The following is a 20,920-nucleotide window of genomic DNA, read 5'->3' on the forward strand; positions in this document are numbered from 1 at the left end:
TTTTGGTCATTGTACACTTCTTTCAATCAATCTATTCTGTGTCATTTTAAAGACACTTTGTGTCACGCAGTCCTTGTTTTGAGTCTCATGTTGCTTAGGTTGCTGCCATGTCACATTTGGGAATTATTGAGTCTCATTCTTGGTTTAGTGTAATCGATTTTTTTCTGGTGTAATGTACATCCTTATTACATTTATATACTATGGAGTGCTTTCGAGTTTTCATCCTTAGCGACTAATAAGTAAGTTTGACAATAAAGGAGGGGTATATTGGGAAATGAAAGTCTTGGCAAAGACGTTGCAACATTTAGAGTGAGGAAACTGGGCATAAATCCCATTTTCCAACAGCTGAAGGACAGCTTTATGACATTGCAGAAATGTTTTGTGGCTTCTTATTTTATCTTTGTATTTTTTCTATTTGTCACAGGTTCTTTGTTTAACATATTTTACCCCTTGCCTTTTGGTCTGGTGGTGGGAACTCTTCAGTATTATGTTCATCTGCTGTCTTTATCATCTGTGCAGTAATACATCTAAAAAAATCTTGGTGCTGTCAGTATTGCAACAAAATTACAGGAATATAATCCTGAAGGTAATTTCATTCAAATGTTCACAATAAATTGAACTATTTAATTGAAAATATAAGTTTTGTTCCTGTGCAAAAATAATTGCTGGGCTGACCCCGTGTATTGGAAACTCTTGTAAAGAGGTGTAAAAAGCATTGAAAATAAAGGAATATTTATTTTTGCAGTATTAAAATGAACCAGGGAACAGTAAATGAGAAGATTGTTGCAACTAAACACAGAGCAATCTTGGACAAAAACAAAAAAAAAACCTGCAAAAGGCTTGAAAAGACTCGACACTCAGCTCCTCCCTTCCAGTGATTATAAAAATGGGGACCGCAGCCACCAGGGGGCGCTAGAGGGGCTCAGAAAGCTGGTGGAAGGTGGAGGAAAAAATGCAACTTCAAAAAATGTGTCCAATAAATTATTTTCATCAAAGATTTTTAATAGTATTTTATTATTTATAAAAATATGCGACCTTTGTCAATCATTAGCTGAAAATTATTAATATGTTATTTGAAATAATCTATTGTCTGCCAGACACATTCAAGAAGCTGCTTTGCTCCTCAAGCTACTGTAGCAACCTCAAAATGGGCCAGAAAAGACCGAAGAACCTGTCCAGTGGGGAGGACTTCTATAAAAACCCTAAGAACTCATGGGCAACTAAAATAAGAAGACATAGGCAGCTAAAAGCTAAACTGTATTGAATGAATAAAAGTGAAACAAAAAACTCTTAAAGGTGATATTTCTGTACATATTTTTGGGTCAGCAAAAGGGATCCAATGAGATATTGATGGGTTCTGCTAATTTAATATTTAAAAACAATGTAATTGGACTATAAGCAAGTTATGTGAAAACTATTTCAAAGACTTAAGTGATGAAATAAGATCACTACAAATAACAAATTCAGGCAAAAGCAAGACTTTGCATTTTTGTTTGAGAAAAGGTTATTCTTTATTGACTCGAGTCGCGGCGGTGAGTCCAAAAGTTGTACTCCTAAGAGTAGAGTTTTTTCATAATATCTTTTTCAAAGAGTTACTTAAGTATTTATACCTGGTTGCTACATATCACCATGAAATCCCAACAAAATCCATCGAAGTTTTGTTTTGAACGACAAAGCTACTGGAGCGCCCCCTGGAGTCAGCACGTAAACACAATTGGATGCCTATAGCTGTGGGGTACACGCCTACATGGCGTTAGAAGTGGGTGGTCCGTGGACAGAGCTGTAGTTAGAAGCTACGGTGTGTTGCTGTTGTCTCGCTACCTTCTTGTTGGGCTTCAGGACGAAAGCACTCTTAGACCAGGTGAGACAAAACTCAGAGTTCTTCTGGTTCCGCTTTGTAACTCTGTAAGTTTTCATCATGCAACCGGATTTCCCTGTGCCGGGTGTGCCCAGGGACGTCATTGCCAAGTTGTCGTTGTCGTCTTCCTCATATGCTTTCGGTACCGAAACCTTTTGTATTAAAGTTTACAGTTTATAGGCTCTACAAAAGATGATTCGTTATTACACAGCTGCTGCGATTATGAATAGATTTCAACTGCAGTCATAACTTTGTTGTTCAGTTCCGCTTGATTGTTCTACGTATCGCTATTGCTCAATTTCTTCATTTACTGTCTTTAAGTCCTGACAATCCAGTTTCTAATTGCTTTCCAAGAACCGACGCTATATATTCTTGTGATGGGTGGAAACGGAAATGTATGTCTTGTGTTTTCTCTAAGCCACATTTACCATGTAGTTACATGTTTGCATGAATTTGAATACACAACTTGATGTGAAGATTTTCCTGCAGGATAAATGTCTGTGTTCCAGATGCAGAATAAACTTCGTCATGACTTGCAGTTGACACATGCTGAGTGTAAAAAATGTCATGTGATCACATGTAGAATATTTTCACAACAAACCACTCTGTGTGGCTGTTTCCTGAATTTAGACTACAGTGTCTGTCATGTAAATGTCTCCATAAAATATTCCGATATATAGTACAATAATTTTTTGTGCAATAAGCTTTTAATCACAGATAAATCAAAGTGTTGTTAGTTTACACACACAGCAGACTGATGACCTACAGTGCTTCATCTTAATTCCATATTAAATTTTAAAATATGTAATGGGAATGACTTTCCATTATGTCTCCTCTTAAGGGAGTAATTACAGATGTGTCCACACAAACAAACACTTTATGGGATTGTGCAGCACCAGCACTGAAATGGGACACGAGAGCACATGGCCTATGAGTGTGATGGAAACCCCCTTGTAGATAATAAACCAAATTAAATATTTATCAAAGGTTAACAAGGGAAGCCTTCAGACCTGGCACCATCTTATTACCTCCTTGGATTGTTTCCTCTTACTTTGTTATAATCTCTTTCATGTGCTATGAGCTGCTTATTATTATTTATTTGTTGTTTTCTTTATTTCAGCTCTCCAGACCTCCAGACCAGATACACCATCATTCAAAAATGGCAGCAGTAAGTGTGTTCTTTGTAAGCTGCTTTTCCTAAGCATAGTAACCACCAATAGTATTTGCATGTATTTGGAAGACCATAAGGTCTAAACATTAGACCTAATGTCTAAAGGTAGTTGTGCTGCTATACTATTATTTGTGCAGCTTGTAGAATGAGTACATTTCTGTCTTTGAGTTTAAAACAGAGATCAGCCTAAAATATGGCAGATACTGTGGTTATGTTTATCATTCTACACAAGTTGCAACACTTTAAACTGCTAAAGATGTTAAGTGAAACTCTAGTCTCTTCCTCTTTTGAGACAGGAATAGAAAGAGATGGTACTGATCTTAATTTTGAAAACTGATTTTGTTGCATGCTCACAATTTCCTACCACATAACTTAGTTCAAAGTTGAAGAATTTAGAAATAATCCTGTTCTTCTCCCCAGTAACCCCCCTGCATGATGCTGCCTCCACCATTTTTAAGAGTTTTGAACAGTGCTCTTGAATTTCATTGCCTCACTTAGATTCCTCCAAATGTAATCCTCATTTCATGAATAGTTGGGTAACTGTGCTCTGAATTAGGATGTGTTTTTTCCCCCATTACATTAAAGATCTGCAGCAAACTGTGCATTTATCTCAGCAGTTCTTTATGGGAAACGTTTGATTAAAAAAAAATAGAATCTGACAATTCATAAAGGAAAGATTTAATTTACAAGTGAACTGGGAATCTAAAATTGTATAGTTATTTTTTCAAACTAGAAATAGTGTAAGAGATGCACCGAATGGCTGTAATCTTTCAATTCTCTTTGATCAGCTGATTGGTGGCCAGCTGGTCAAAATCAAATATATCCGATAATTGTTTTCCTATTTATTAAGTGGATCATATTAAAGGCTCTACCTATTTTTGTTTGATATATGCGTCACACAGCACCGTCTACTTTGACGCCCGCACCACAAACTTTTTTTTCCTGTTGTCTTTATAGTCCTTAGCAGCAAATCAGAATCGGTAAAAATCGCAGTCAGACTTAAAAAAAGAAACAAATAAAACAAAGTGAAAAATGTCAGTAGTTGGAATACGCTAATATGCATCTATGATGTGTTTAAGGAATTATAAAAGCAAGTGTATTTTAGAATTTATCACATGTAGATAAACCAAAAACTCTTTGTTTACTTTAATTTGTTTGCATTGTTAACTGGTTGTAAATGTGTAATTTATGAGCAGATTGGAAACCGTGGAACTGTGACCGAGGCGGCTGGTTTTGATGCTGCCGCTGATGCCGAGAAGCTGAGAGGAGCCATGAAGGGAGCTGGTGAGTGGCCCACAGCAACACTTTTATTCATGGTCCATTCTTTCCTATCTCTGATTTCATGGAGGGCTCCATGGAAAGAAAAAAGTCTGCTCCTCCTAAGCTCTAGAGGAAATCTTAGTGTTGCTGAGCACTTGTTTTGTAATCACAGCTGTTGATTGTAGACTCTCAGCATTTTTTCCCCTTTATCCTGTTGTTTTTGCTTTATTTTACGTTATGGAGACAAAATAAACCCCTGACTTTGCTTAAGCATGCAGATTGCAGTAGTAATCTGATCTCCTTGTAGGTTGCAGTGGTCTGAATTGATACAGTCAGAACTGCGTGACAAACCTTCATACCAACTTTTGCTCTGCATCAGATTTCTGAAAAGGAATGTGGATGCTGTTAGAAGTTTACTAGACTAATCAGATTTTCCTGACTCCAGTTTGCTGCTTTTTGCTAACAAAAGGTTTCTATGCCAACGCAAACAAGCAGCTGTGTCAGGATTATCTACACGGCTGTTGGAGGGATCTCCTTTAGATACTTTTTTAAAAAGTAGGACTTCGAATAAAGTGTTGTGAAAAAGTTTTTGTACCCCTACAGATTTAATCTGTTTTTCCTTTTTTTTTTAAATTAACATATAAATGCTTCAAATCACGAAACTAATTTTATTATCTGACAAATAAAGGAAGAGTAAATGTGAATTGCAGATTTCAAATGGTTTTCTTTACTAGGGGATTAACAGCCATCAAAACCAACTACACTTATGTGAAAATATAATTGTTCTCTTGTTAAATCATAAATGAACCAGGATTAACCACGTCTTTGGAGGCTCCTTTTCTCTATCCAGACCTGTATAATCAAGAACTCATATAAGTAGGACCTGTCTGACAACATGAAGTAGGCTAAATCTCCAGAGAAACACAACTTGAGAGAACATGGATCAGTCTAAACCTTGCCAGAAGAGGCTGGCCTACCAACATTATTCAAATAGTTCATCAATGACTCATCCAGACGGTCACAAATGAATCAAAAACTATGTGTAAATTACTGATGGACTTACTTCCTGTAGTTAATGTCAGTGTTATAGATTTAACAGTATATAAGAGGTTGGGAAAAATTTCCCAATAACCCAAAGGGGCATTGTCAAATTTGCCAATAAGCATCTCAATAAATCCCAACACTTTTGGGAATATGTCCTAAAAGTTGACAAGACAGAAGCAGAACATTTTGAAAGGTGTCCATCTCATTACATGTGGTGTAAAACCAACAGCATTTCAGGAAAAGTACATCATACTGACAGTGAAATATGTGAATGGTGATGGGAAGATCTGGGCTTTCTTTGTTGCTTCAGCAGCTGAACGACTTTTCATTATTAGTAAAACCATTAATTCAATTCTATGAGAAAATCCCGAAGGAGAATGTCCGACCATAAGTTTCACCATATACTTACCTGCACAAGTTATTCAGTAGATCAATGATCCAAATTCAAAACCAGCATTTCCACTTCTTATTGGCTCAAAAATAGAAAATGAAAATTAGTCAAAGTCTGGATTTAAGTCTGATTTGCCTCTCTTTCTTGAAAACCCTCCAATGTGGCTGAATTGACATAATTCTTCAAAGAAGAGCGGGCCAAAATGTTTCCACCGTGATTTAAAAGACAGATAAACAGTTATTGCGAAAGCTTGATTGCAAAGGCAATTTAGATTTAGAAGGAAATAACTTTTTCACCAAGGGTCAGGTACGGTTTGATGGCTTTATTCCCATTATAAATGAAGTAATCAGAAAAATAACCCAGCATTTGGTATTTACTCAGGTTATCTAATTGAAAAAAATGTTTGATGTGTAATATATAGTGTGACAAAAAAGAGAAAACATCTGAAAGGGTCTAAGTAGTTGTTCACAAGGTGTGCTGTGCTCTGATGTGGCTTTCAGGGACGGATGAGGCGGCCATAATCAAGGTCGTGGCGCACCGTACGATTGCCCAGAGACAGCGCATCAAGGAGGCCTACAAACAAACTGTGGGGAAGGTGAGAGCAAACACAATCTTCATCTGAGTCAAAGCAGAATCATTATCTTGAACAAACATTATTTTAAGCAGATGGAGAAGCGACAGTTTGACGACCTCAAAATGATTAACAGCACCCTAAATGAACTCTACAGCAAACAGTGGAGATGTGCTGTCACTATTGTTTCAGTGTATGCTCTTATCAGGTGCTGTTTAGGTGTGGTACAGGCAAAGATAAAGTCCAAGTTAATCATTGACCAAAAAGCAGAAACAAATTGGAAATGACCATCTATAAAAACAGCCTTAGACAGAGGGAGCCCTGTAGTCGGCTGGAAAGGGGAACGCTCCCTCCTGTAATAAACATTCACTAAAACCAAACAAGGAATGCTGCCAACTGTCTTCTTCTTGGTTTCGTTAATAATGAGGATCAATATATTAACTGAGAGGGAAGTTTTGGGGTTGACATAGTGAGATAAAGATGATCTCTTCACATGGTGTCCAGTAAGAGGTTGAATAACGTTTTCTGAGAATCCATTGAGGGAACTGCAGGAAAAGCAAAGACTGAGCGCAGCAGAAAGAGTGAGTCATGTTGGCGACACCCACATGTGGTCAGCTGTGCTAAACGGCCACACTGTTCACAAAATGTTTCCAAAAACCACACCCTCTAGTGGGGAGCCCAGAGATTATGGAAGTCTGGTCCCTAGAAGATAAATCATAATCTTAATGAATTTATGATAGAACTGGAAAATGACTCAATATTATTCCCTTTGTTCGTCCCATTAGGACCTGGCTGATGATCTGTCTTCAGAGCTGAGCGGAAACTTCAGGAGCGTTGTTCTGGGTCTGCTGATGTTAGCGCCCGTCTACGATGCCTATGAGCTGAGAAATGCGATGAAGGTCAGGATTACTCACTTAGTTAACATTTTTGAGACGATTTTATGGTCAGATAGTTTGTTGTATCCATACTTTTTAGGCACCTTTTCAGCACTTTGCTACAAAATATGATGAGAAAACACAAATAAATACTAAATACAAAATTACAGGAGCCATTGGTTGATATTTTGCATGTTTTCTTAGTCATTCCTGTTATGTCTAAGATATTAGAAACAATAGCTGAATAAAATATACAGAGTGCCTCCTGACAGTATGTAGTTTGGTTCTTTTAATGTTTCCAGGTCTGTGTAAGTACGAAAAAAGTGGAAAAAGTTTATTTTCTACACTTATATTTTCATTCCATTATTTGAATTATACAAATCTGACTTTCTGAGAAAAAAAAGGAATTTTTACATTACCTACATTAACTTTACAATGAACAAATTAATGAAACGTATAACTTTTTGTGAAATGACAGAATCACCGATAAGAAAATCTGACTTTTAAAGAGATGTACTTGTAAAATAACTACATTTTACAAAATATCATAGATTTGAACTGATCTTAGTTTGTCAAAAGGCCAAAAAACCAGGAAATAGCCCTTGGCCTCACTTTTGATCATCATCTCGGCGTTGTTCCTGATTTGTGGGGGGGGGGTGGAAGATGAATTGCATCAAGGCAAATATTCTGTACTCAAACGGAAACTTCTAAAAAGTTGAGTCAGGAAAAGTAAGGAACTATGAAAGCTGATCCCCGTCATTCTTGAAAGACATTCTTAGTCCCTCGATGATAGTTAATGCTTGAGAATATCCTCTTTCATTTTCATTAGTTGAAACTTGTTGTTCTCAGCAGGTGAACTCGTTGCTCCAGTTTCTCTTGCTCAAAGATGCCATGTACAGTATTTCATGTAGAAAGAAAACGGCCTTTTGCAAACCAGATTGATACTTTCTCACAGGGAGTAGTAAAATACCTTTAAAGTTATACTTTAAGCTCATTTCCTTTGATTTAAGTAACTAAATAGTAATTTTCTGTTTTACAGGGAGCTGGAACAGAGGAGGCCTGCCTCATTGATATTCTGGCTTCAAGAAGCAATAATGAAATTAAAACCATCAACGAGGTCTATAAGAGAGGTAACTGTGTCACTTCTCATGAGCAGACTTTCTTACATTTAGCTACTGCATCTCTGTCTTTTCCTGAGCCTATATATGACATATGATATTGCACAGCGGCCTCTAAAGGCCCATTATCAGAAAGCAGTGGAAGTTGTAAATTATTCATGATATGAGTTGCTCTCTGTCTGGGAGCTCATTGTTTTCAACTTTGCTTTTATGTATTTGGTGTCTGTCTCTCCATATGGAGTTAAATATAACATGTTTTAATGGCTGTTTTAAAAATAAAGCTAAACTAAATAATAATTTACATAATTTGTTCCTTTTTTCACTGCAGAATATGGGAAGACCCTGGAGGATGCTGTGTCTGGGGATACCTCTGGGATGTTTAAAAGAGTTTTGGTCTCTTTGCTCACGGTAAGCAAACATCAGCCTCCCAGTTTGCTCCAATAATACTCATTTAATCTGTGGTGTTATGAAGCACTCTTCATAATTACTGGCAACCCTGATAAAGAGGTGTCAAAAAGTCTTAAAATAAATGGTTGTTATGGAGACTTGGAGACCCTGAGAGACCAATCTCTCTTTGAATACTTTTCTCTCCTCCTCACTATGAGGTCAAAAGATGAATTTGGTCCTGATACAGCCTTGTTTGTTACAGTTCCAGTTATTTCGACATTTTATGACATCAACCACAAATGTTAGCATATCTATGCAACTAACTATTTTCTTGCAAACATTTCCTTTCTGGTGAGCATTAGCACACATGTTCTTGTTTTAAATTTCACTGAACAGCAATAAAATTTGATAAATTAATCCACAAATCTTTGAAAAGACATCAAACTGCCATTGCTGTTGAAGGGGACAACAAAAAGTATGAGGAACTAATTTATATAAAGTTTTAATTGCAATCATTTAGATGGTTTCTGTTGTCATTATGACTAAAACCTAGCACAATTGCTTTATGAAAAATAGTCTCACCAGATTCCAGACATGACAGGAAAGTTTTTTTTATTATCGTTCATATTCTACACATATTTGCATATCCATATTTGCATCTTTTGTCTTTTTAATTAATGGCTATAGGGAATAAGAGTGGAAAAGATTTCTGATTATTTTTATTTCTCAATAAAAAAAACCCCCAAAGGAATAATGAAATGGAAAAGTTCAGAAGTCAAAAACCGGCGCACAAGTAATTTTCTAGAAAAAGTAAAAACTAACAGTGTTTTTTTATTGTGAAATTATATTAATGCAACAAAAAAAATTATGTATTTTAATTATATTTATTAAAGATTTCTGCATTGTTTTCCCCAGAGGTATATAGAGGTAATTATAAGAGGTGTTTTAAGTAAAAGAACAAGAAGATATTTTACATTAATATCATTGTCATTTCAGTCACTGCTTCATTTAATGACGGAGCAGCAACTGAAAGTTGTTTTAGAGCAATTTATTTAGGCATTCACTTGATTATGTAAACAAAACTGAGTGATACAATAACTTATTTTTTATTTGCAAGTTATTTTCCAAAAATAACATTGAGTAGCATCTTTCTTACCAAGGGTTTACTGCTTGTACAGAAAGAGAAACATTGATTTTCTGTGTGTATTTGCTTATTTTATGTGGATTTTTTTGGATTGCAGTCTGGACGAGATGAAAGCGATAAAGTGGACGACGCCCAGGCTGTTCAGGATGCGAAGGTTAATGCCATCATATTAAATAAAACTCTCAGTATAATACTTATTATTAAAATCCCATGTAACTTCCTTTTTTACTTCTGGGTTTATAGGACATCTATGAGGCTGGAGAGGCTCGTTGGGGCACAGATGAGGTGAAATTCCTCACAGTGCTGTGCGTTAGGAACAGAAACCATCTGCTGAAAGGTATTCCTGCCAAAATAAGAACTGCAGTTATTTTTTTTATTATATAACAAAACTGGCATTAGAATAAGCTTGTGAAGGTTTTACTGACCTCTTGTGGCAGGTTTGAGCAAACATTAAGTCTAATAATTTATCTGAATCCATAAATTAGCATCCCACTCCATAAATCCTCATCATATTGTTTTCTGCTCCAGTGTTTCAGGAATACCAGAAGATTTCTGGGAAGGACATTGAAGCTAGCATTAAGAGTGAGATGTCTGGCTCCTTGGAAGACGTCTTTCTTGCCATAGGTCAGCTTCTTCACTCACATGTTTCATCACACTGGCATATATTGACTGCCATATTAGTCTATTAAAGAATAATTTTGCTTATGTAAGTGAAACACATTATATACTGCAGATTAGTTGCAGACAGACTGATGTTTCCATGCCTTTATTTCCATTAACTAGTTAACAGAGTGAATGCACATCATTTTTAGATGATAATATTAGATCAGAAAGAAATGTGGACTTAATGAAAAGTATGATTAATGCCTGCTTAAAAGATGTTATTTTCAAAAGGCACATTTAATCTAACAGAGTCTCATCAGAAGGCATATTCATATTGAAAATGAGTTTATTCTTTATAGCTTAGCCTTCTGTGAAAAGTGTAAAACCTTGAATTCCGTTTCAAATAAAAACACATTTGATTGAATAAAAGAAAGAGTAAGGTAACGTATTGAACGCTTAAGTAGGATTTTTTTTTTTCCACTTACAAGAAGACAAAGCTTTTATAATTAATTCCAGAGTAAGCTTAATCTTGTATGGTTGTTTATTTCAGTTCTGAACGTCAGAAGCTGGTATATAAAATGAGTTAGTGGTTAATTAGTTTGTGAAGTGACTGCTGCAGAGATAACAGGTTTTACTGTAACACCTATTTATACATCATTCAGACTTCATGATGCCTTCACAGATGTGAAAGGTACTCATGCACTAATGAGCCCTTATACATATGCTGGCTTTCATCTCTGTGTTCATAATGAGCTCAGTGAATCTTCCCAAAAGCTGCACGATTTCCATAAAACATTTCACATTTTGGTTCATCAGATCATGAGAGCAGGTTTTCTCACGTCCTCACCTGAAAATGAAATGAATTCCAATCATTTTTTGATTTTTTTTTTTAGATTGCAGGGTAAGGTTTTAAAAATCATCTGGTTTTAAGAATTTCATCTGAACTGACATGGGAATTTCTTGTGTCAATGCTGTTTTTAATTTTTAATCTCATAAAATGAAGATCAGATATGCACATATGCTTCATATGTTGCTCACCTTGGATACCACAAAATGTGAATTTCCCTCTCCAGTTTGTGCTGATGAAGGTTAACTTTAAACCTGAAAAGGGTTTTTATTTCTTCTGCATTCTTCCTTGGAGCAACAAACCTTTGTGAGTCTCGAATACTGAGAGATTGAGGCTGTCAGGAATGCTTTAAAAACAGAAAGATGGAGCTACGTTTTTTTTTCAATCAGCAACGTGTGTCACACTTTCATTTACACAGAATTATTAGTGATGTTTGTCTTTGATGTTTTGCAGTTTCAGTTTGACATGTTTGTGTGATAAACACTAAAATTAACTTTTTTTTCTGATTGCAGTGAAATGCATTAAGAGTAAAGCAGCATTTTTTGCTGAACGGCTATACAAGTCAATGAAGGTAATTATACTGTATCTTTCATATTGCTTAAACGATTTCATATTTCTCATGTTACATCCACAGGCCGTGATAAGGCCTTTGTGAGTTTACGTGGCACACAAATTAGTCCATAATTTTAAAAGTAGAAAAAAATTAATACATGGTTTTCTATTTTTTTTTTATAAATAGAAACCTGAAAAGCTTGGCTTTCAGTTGTTTTCAGACTCCCTTAACCTTAATTTACCTGAAAAAATCCAGGATAAGCAATTGCCTTAAGAAGAGATATTATAGTGGAAATTAATCAATGTGTGAGTTTAGTTTAACTTCGGTGTAAATATAGCTGTTCTGATGTCCTCAGAGGGTTATGAGAGAATATTAAGAAACAAATATGATGCTGTGGAGAATATTAAACCAGTTATGTTCTGTTTACCGTTTCTTATAACCTATAAAGGCAGGAGAGGGAGTCCTGGTTAGATGAGACCAAAATTTAATGTCTCATTCTAGAGAAAACACTGTCTGGTGAAACCTGAACATTGCAGTGGAAACACCATCCTATTCATCCTCTGGGGGAACACTGATGGTACTAGCATCATACTGTAGGAACGCCTTTCTACAGCAGAGTCAGGGAAACTGGTTATAAATGAAAGTCATGAAAGAAAACTTGTTAATAAATGGAAAGACATTGAACATGCAGCCACGGCTCCACCGAAATGTTTTAAATCAAAGCTTATTTATTTGCTAAAAATGCAAAATTTAGACCTACATCCAGTTAATAATCTGCAGCAATTTTTGAAAATTGCCCTCAGTTGCTCTCTATCTAATCTGACCTAAGATTATGGCTCAGAGGGGCTGCATACCAAACTTGGAAATAAATGAATTCATTAAAATAAAAATACAAGTTACAAAAAGGATAAGGCTTTTAGAATTTTTCTATGACATGAATTCTTCTTGCAAATCTTTTTTTTTTTTGTGAACACAACCTACATGTAGTTTCTGTCTTTCTCATCAAGGGTGTGGGCACCACAGACAGCGTCCTCATCAGAATAATGGTCTCCAGGGCTGAAATTGACATGTTGGACATTAAGAGTCAGTTCCAGAAGATATATGGAAAGACTCTACACTCCTTCATCAAGGTGAGGGGCAGGGACATGTTGGGGTCATCTCAAGCTTTGCAATCCATTAGCCATGATCTAATTATGATAATTGCAATTCCAGCTTTATTTAATGCGAGCCCTTTAATCTGTGGAAGATTTATTGTTCATTTCTCCCACACGAGCTGCCTTTTTTTTTTGTTTTGTTTTCTCATCTGCATAAAAGTAACGCAAAAATAATTTTTAGATTATTTGCAATAACTTTTAAATCCTCACTGTTTAGGGAGACACATCAGGCGACTACCGTAAAATCCTGCTGGAGCTGTGTGGAGGCGAATAGAAGCATTCAGCGACATTCAGCGCCGCTTCTTCAGACCACATCATGATTTTTATGTTGTCTCCTTCTCTGCATTTCTCATTTTGCTAATTAACATGGTGCCTTGTATCACTGTTTCAGATACCAATTAAACCAAAGATCAGTGAACCTTTACACCTCTGTGTCTTTGTAATTCATTACGTGTCGGGAGGTAATTAATGGCTCCAAAGAAACGCAGATGCCTCATAAACATTTCCGACAGATAAGTTGAATACTTAACGACTTTACTGCTGTCACTCTTCTTCTGTCCAGTCAGTAAAGCCCATTTGCTTAATTGGTCACAATGGTCCTTTGTTGAGTCAGCCCTGTTTCACTGCACTTAATTACATTAACAGGTTGTCACTATTTTAGGAAGGCAATAAAGTGTGTTCTAATCAAGAGGATGCAATAAAGAGGTGTAGCTGAAAGAAAAAGCTTTAACTCACTTTATTGCAGTGCTTATACTCAAAGAGACCACCAGGGGGAGCCAGACTAACTCATAAATGTTTGGCTGTGGAGTTCTTTGCAGCCCAGGAGAATCTGATGGCATCATTTGTGCTGAACCTTCTTGTAAATAGTAAAGTTATAATGTTCTCATTGCCTTTTCCGTAATGAGCAGGAGAATATCCAATCATTCAGATGGGTTTCAGAAAAAACTGCATCGTTGAAAACCTCATCAGATTTGTTGTTCACGAAATTAGACATCTGAGGAGCTGCCTCCATTCATGTCTTTCACTTGGGGCGATGCCGCCCTCTGTGACTATCTGCTGAAGACCTCATTTAGTCGCTTCCAATTTGACGAGACTCCCAGAAAGGCTGCAAGATGCAGCCTATCAAGATGCAAGTCATAAGATTCTCAGTGGTGAACAGTTACTGCGCAAGACTTCTGCCGTTTATTGTTGCAATCCTCATGCTGCTAAAAGTATTTTCAAACACTATGGAGAAAGAATCGTGCGAGTGTTTTCTGAATCAAAGGAAATGTCTTGTTCACTGCAAAAAATGAACTCTGGAGAAAAAATGAATTCAACTGCATTTTGACTAAATAATGTCTATCACTCATCAAATACAGTTCAAACATTTCTAAAATGTCCTGCATTTGTAAATGCATCCCCGGAAGGTACGCTGTTACTATCAGTTTAATCATTGTGTATCTTGGGAAAATAAACTTCAAACTTACTTATTTTAGTAAAGTCCAGGGCCGAACCAAGGCCAGGTGAGGCCTTGGGCAGAACTTGATTTCAGTCGCATCACATAAGCCACCAAACCACCACTAACACCTCTTTTAAACTGCATCTTCTTGTGTTGCATAATATCTTAACACAACAAATTTTATACTTAAATGGTAAATAAAGACCGATTTCCTGCCGGAATGAGTCTCTTTATAACATTGCTTGTGGGCAACATATCTTACAGAGTTGGTATTTATTTGCATTTAGATGGATTGCGTGTTGTCATGAGTTTAAAAACAGCCAACAGCAGATAAATAAATAGTTGTGTCAGAAGATTTCTGGGAAAATGATGCAGTGTTACAACTCCTTGTCTTCTTTTCAGAGCCCAACTCTAATAATCAAAACTTCAACATCTGTAAGTAGCTGTGGCCCAATTAATGTTGGATATGCACCTCTGTTTGATCAGCATGATGCAATTCTGTGTCAGCAACAAATAATGAATTCTGCCTTGTTCTGTTGTCTAATGTGACAGGTGTCACCAAGAATACATAATAAGCAGGCACAGCGTGAGATGTTCAAGTCGTCTATGCTTTGGGAAATTCCAGTGGTTTGGACAGATTTAAAAAACACAATTTATAAAATTGGGCATCAAAAACGTTTAGAGCTAGAAGTGGGCCTTTTTCTTTTTTTAAATTAAGTGTTTTCTTTAAAAATTAAAGTGTTTTGTTTGTCCACATATTCACTTGTGGCAACTATATGCCACTATTACATAAAAGGGCAGGTTTGCTAAGTGCATGACTACTTTTTCCTTTGAAAAAGTTTCTCTGACATGATTTGTGTCGCCCTGAAGCTCCTCTGGAGATATGAAGGACAGAATGGTTTCTCTGATAAATACTCTCCTTGGACAGCATTGTTGGTCTGCAGAGGTGCCATACTTTATTTCAGATAATTAACTGAAATGTGCTGAGGTGTTTTGAAGGTGTTGATATGTTCAAAGGTTGGAATATTGTTTTATAACACATCCCACCTTTGAACTTCTTTAAACTTTAATCCAATGTTGTCTTCATTATGACGCTCACAAAGATCGACTCTACAAACTTAAGTGACCTCTAAATACAGAGTATTTAGCGATAACAGAGTAAAAATGGGATACTTACAAATTCATACGATCTACTGCAGATTTTCATTTAAAAATAAAAATAAATAAATGAAAGCTACACTTTCCTTCCATTCAAACATTTTGGGTGGTTTATCACATAAGATTCCATTAAAAAGATTGATGTTTGTGACAAAATAAATAAAAAAAGTAGTTTGCAAGCCATGTAGAAAGGCACTGCCAATTGCTTGTTGGCTCGAGGAAATCTTAAGGCAAATGTTAATAGAAGATCAGATTTTAAGGGATGAAGTGGTGATTTACTACAGCTGGAGAAAACAGTTCATGCTTTTAATACCATTTCATTCCTAAAATCAATTTCATTTGTTTCAGGACAACAATAAAAACTTTTGCATCTTCTCTTTACTTGCAGAGAATGTACATTTGATGGGAGCCAAAGGAAGCCTTCTTTACTCTGACAATCACACAACCCAAAGAAAAGATAAAATAAAGGTACATCCAATGGATAAAACAGCATTTGACTGACAGAAGAAGACAGCGAGAGGACACGGCTGTTTAATTCAAGGATGCATGGAAGAAATCTAGGCTTCCGTCTGTTCCAGGTGAACTAAGGACAGCCTGTTGTTGTGAATTTTATGTGGAGAATATGCTGCAAACAGTTAAAAAAAAAACAGACAATGCTGTTTCTGATCTATTTAAAATGCAATCAGGAGCAAACTGAGAGGAGCCGGGGCCAAAATAAATGGTGCAGACAAATACATAATTGTGTAATTTCAAAATATATGGCATGAAACACATTTTATGGTGAAAAAAAAAGTAATTATACCTTCTTGCCCTGTCAGAACTCAAGACGTAATAAAACCCCAACAACGTGCCAGATTTAATCAAGGCAAAATTGCACAAAATGAGCATAGAGTCTTAGGAGAAAAATTTAATTTTAATGGCTCTACAGGCAGAAACACAAATTCGGTAATATGGGTAAAAAATGTGCGATAATATGAGTTCTATGTTTTTATTTCCCCATAAATCTAAAAAATATCTACAGACTGCAGGCCGTCTCTGGACTTTCTGTTCATGTCCTTAAATGGAAAATTAAACTCTAGCTTAGAAACTCTAAGATTTATTTATTAATTATTAATATTAAAAAGGAGGTTGAGTTTTATTTTTGAGGTGGACACATGTGGAGAGCTGTTTCATTCAAAATTAGATTAAACTTTTAAAAAGGATAGTCTTAGTGTATACAGAAATATATTTCTAGCTAAGAATAGCTTAAGAGCACCTATATATTTTTAACTATTCTTAATATTCTTTTTAAATTATACATATAATCAGGCTCAGGATTTTCCAAACCCTTATGATATGTCTTGTTTTCAATTCTTTACCTAATAAATCACTCGACAATAAGGTAATTACTAAATTATCTTATAGCAATTTACCCTAATTCTTGATTCTTGATCAGTAAATCATTAAGATATAATAACTCAGTTTGAAATTAAGCATCAGCTATGCGTTTCCTTTAATACATTATTAATTCAAGTCTGTATCTGTAAGAACGGTAGTCAATTTCAGCATATTGTTGTTATTCTGAATGCTACATTATGATGCAATAATGATGTAGAAAACGTTGGCAAAACTTTTAAATTGCATGTCAAAAATTGTAAGCAGATAAAAGTGTACACTAATTTGATTTGATGCCACAGTTAAACACTAGCAGATTTTATTCACTCAGAAGTTACTACTAGCTTTTACTAAATGACTGCGATGGAAGAAAACCTGGATGTTTTTTCAAAGGTCTTTGGCTTGAAATAAAGCAAAGAAGTTCAGTGTGTAGATTTACTAATTCTGGAAAAGTAGTAAATAAGTAGAACTGCTGGTGGCAGTGTTTGGGTTTGATGAGCTTCTAATTGTCCTTATTTACTGTACAAACTCATTTGCAACCAGTTTATTCAGCAATGGCCAAATCTGTCCACAAGGAGCAGGTCTAATTAACACAAACAAGGACGGCTTCTCCTGTTGTCACGGCCTGTAATTTACCAAACCAAACGCTTATTTGTTACTGTAACACAGACAGAAGAACAGAACAGCTTTCCTGCAGCAGGTGACATTTTATACTTCACATTATCTTATTAAAAATAATGGCAATTAAATAAGTACCGATGGTTGCATCATTCTGTGTTATCTTTCTCTGCAGTTGGTGACAATGTAGACAATAAGGATTCAGATTAAAAATGCACAAAAATGCAAAGAGACGCATAGTAGTGTGGAGATAATAGGTTCCATCCATCCATCCATCCATCCACCCATCCATCCATCCATCCATCCATCCATCCATCCATCCATCCATCCATCCATCCATCCACCCATCCATCCATCCATCCATCCATGCTTCTTATCCAAAATTACGTTGCTGAGGTAACAGATCCAGAAGGAAAACTCAGACATCCCTCTCCCACACCGATAGCTTTCTCCACCACAGCAGACCGGCGCAGTGCCTGTATTACAGCGGCTGAAGCTGCAGTCTGTCTTTTTAAGGCTTAGGCTGTCATAAATTACCTCCAGTGCATGAATTTCACTCTTTTTTGCCTTTTTTCCCCCCTTCACCGTTCTTGTGCTGTGTGTTTCCTCTGCTGGTGCTGCTGTGAAGCTCTCATGGTATAAAACCAGTCAGGACTCCCAGATCGTTTATCTCGGTAACAGTAATCTTCACCGACTGTGGGAAGTTCACACTGGACAATAATGAACATGGATTCAGTGTCTCTTCACTCTTCCTCCAGACCTTCATTTCCAATATTCACTTTAATCCAAAAAATGACTTTAGCAACACCCCAGTTGCTAAAGACATAATCAAAAACAGCTGCTCAGCTGCTTTTGATTATGTCTCTTCAAGACTGATTCAGCACAAGGAATCTGATAAATCTAGCCCATTACCTTGTTATGTTTGGTTGTTGTGTCTCTTGAAATGCTAACTCCAGCTGCAGTTCCCCATTGTGGATTTTTGTAGTTACTCTGGTTTATAAACTACTACTTGCTTTATAACCCTCTCAAGCTGGTGGTTATCCCTGTAACCTTTACAAATGTTTCAACCACACTTCTTCCTTCCACTTAACTTTCCGCTGTCTGCTTAACAACTTTCATATCATGTCAGATTTCTTGGTTATTACCACGCAGAAATATTGTGGAAGAATCTAAAAAGCACAATCAGGTTGCTCCTTAACAACAACTTAAACTTTTTCCTTGATTTTCAGTCTTGACTGACTTTAGAGAGAAATGTATTGTTTTGGTGTCAGCTGACGTGCCTTTAGCTCAGAGGTTAGACATTTCCACACGTATCTGCCAGCTGGGGAACAAAAACAAACCTAGAAAAAATGTGGAGTTAAAATAAGGTGACAGATTCTTCCTGAGCTGAGGTTTCCTGTTACCTGCCTTAAAAACAGCACACATCTACATATTTGTTTTTCTTTGCCTTTCACCTAAATTGTTAACAAAGGCTGATGAAAGAAACCAAACATTTATGACAATAGCTCTCCTTTGAAAGCTACCTTATGTTTTTATTACTATAAAAAAAATCCTGATATCTTTACAATATTTAGGATTCAGTGGGGTCCATGCTGTGAGTGCACAGTTTAATTCTTTTAAGATGTCTCTCTAAATATTTTATTTCAGACTAAAAAACAAAGACAATGCAGACTTTACAAACAATCACTGCAACTTGAAAGACAGCCAACAAATCTCAAAAGTAAGAGATAAAAAGATATCAGAAAACAGAAGGAGACCTGCTGTTGCATGCAAATGTGAAAACAGCAGTGAGGAGGAGATTAATCCTTAATAATCACCACCTGATTGATCTGCAGCTGTAAAGGAAATATGACTAATTAACCTGGCAAAAGCTATACTGTGTAAGTTCCTCACATTGGTTATTGAATGTGAGGAAGCACATTAAAAAATGAATAAATATTTTGTAAAAAAAGAAAAGAAAATAAACCAATAAACCAAAAGGGATAATTCATTAGGATTAAGGATAACAGGAAAAATAACGAAAATTAAAAAATATTCTAAACCACAAAAAATGCAGTAACTGACAGAAATGAATAAGTGTTTTTACGAACCTGATTTTTAACTTTCACCCACATTCTTTTTGCTGCTGACTAAAACCTGTGTAGCTCACAGTGACTCTAGACTGACTTTAAATTATCTTTAGCCTCAGAAGTAATGAAAGTGAGATTGTCAGGTTGTTTTATAACCTGTAAGTATTTATTTAAAACGTTTCCTGCAACTACATTTCTGGGTTTTTATTATGTAAATTATCTAAATAAATTATTTTCATATTAGATTTCAACTAGATTTTGTCCAGATCCATAACATGTTCATGATTACTTCTAACTTTACATAATGTTTGCTGTGTTAAACCCTGAATGTGTGTTTCAAGAAGTAAAAGATAGTTCATGAGCCTAATAAACCTTTTTAACATAAACATATCTTCATGTAGCTTCTCAGACTGATTCAAAAAGTTGATCAAATTGAAAACGAAGACGCCAAGACTGACCAGAGTTAAAAGCTGGTTCAGAAAAGCACATTCAAAGAGCTCCAGGCAGAAACTACACAAGGAAACTTCTAAGCAGCAACTCTACCGACGTGATAACATCTGCTTTTTAAATTTTCATCTCAGAACATGTAAAAGCATCTGGTGGTTTGACCTCAGGCGAAAAGATGGAGCAGAGAAGACGGAGTCAGACTATTAACAACATTTACAACCTGATTGCTGTTAAGTGCAGCTTAACGAGAGCCAGCTGAGAAGGATGAAGCGATGACTGATCAGTACGCTTGTGAAAATAGGTTAAATAGACTCTATAGGTGAACAGCTTTCGCACTATCTTGACAAAAGCAGAATGGTTTTATGGGTTGGATAATGCACATATGTTCTATAAATATATTTTAAAAAGCTTGTTTTCATTTGCCTGAAAATGTAGTGTATGTCCATAAGGATCCTGTTTAGAAAACACCTTAGGAACTTTAAACACTTTATTCATCTCCTAATCAGCTCTTAGTGTTTTTCTTATCCACGCGTATTTTTTGATATAGAACAAAATAAGCTTGTTTGCTACTTGTTGCTTCATTTGCATAATGCAGTAACAGGCAGCAGGTGGAAACTTGGTCCCTGCAAAGAAAGTGAAGTGACAGATGGTAGCATGAAATGTGTCGTAATTGGAGACTCATCTGGAAGAATTAATTGAAACAGTCTTCTTTTGAAATCAAGGCTCTTTCCATGTAAATGGGATCCTGCTCTTCATTTGTCGAATGAAAACATTTTCCTATTATCTCTCATTTTTCAGCTAATGTTGATTGAAAAGAAATTGACGCCTATTAAAAACATT

General features: G+C 36.0%; 1 protein-coding gene across 1 annotated transcript; it reads left to right on the top strand.

Annotated features, from left to right (window-relative positions):
- The first annotated feature begins 1,732 nt into the window (after positions 1-1,732).
- anxa4 (annexin A4) lies at positions 1,733-13,400 on the top strand. The gene is made up of 13 exons (XM_005814680.3): positions 1,733-1,861; positions 2,979-3,026; positions 4,226-4,313; positions 6,225-6,319; positions 7,081-7,194; positions 8,210-8,300; positions 8,617-8,696; positions 9,917-9,973; positions 10,063-10,156; positions 10,348-10,443; positions 11,782-11,840; positions 12,830-12,952; positions 13,194-13,400. The coding sequence occupies exons 2-13, from the start codon at positions 3,018-3,020 to the stop codon at positions 13,248-13,250; spliced, it is 963 nt and encodes a 320-aa protein (XP_005814737.1). The 5' UTR covers positions 1,733-1,861; positions 2,979-3,017; the 3' UTR covers positions 13,251-13,400.
- Positions 13,401-20,920: the final 7,520 nt, after the last annotated feature.

Source organism: Xiphophorus maculatus, chromosome 8, assembly GCF_002775205.1.
Source record: "Xiphophorus maculatus strain JP 163 A chromosome 8, X_maculatus-5.0-male, whole genome shotgun sequence".
Lineage (NCBI taxonomy): Eukaryota > Metazoa > Chordata > Actinopteri > Cyprinodontiformes > Poeciliidae > Xiphophorus > Xiphophorus maculatus.

Excerpts from the sequence above, each read along its gene's own strand:
- anxa4 (XM_005814680.3), top strand. Across the intron at positions 6,320-7,080 it reads ACAAACAAACTGTGGGGAAG|GACCTGGCTGATGATCTGTC; the intron begins GTGAGAGCAAAC and ends TCGTCCCATTAG. Across the intron at positions 9,974-10,062 it reads AGGCTGTTCAGGATGCGAAG|GACATCTATGAGGCTGGAGA; the intron begins GTTAATGCCATC and ends CTGGGTTTATAG.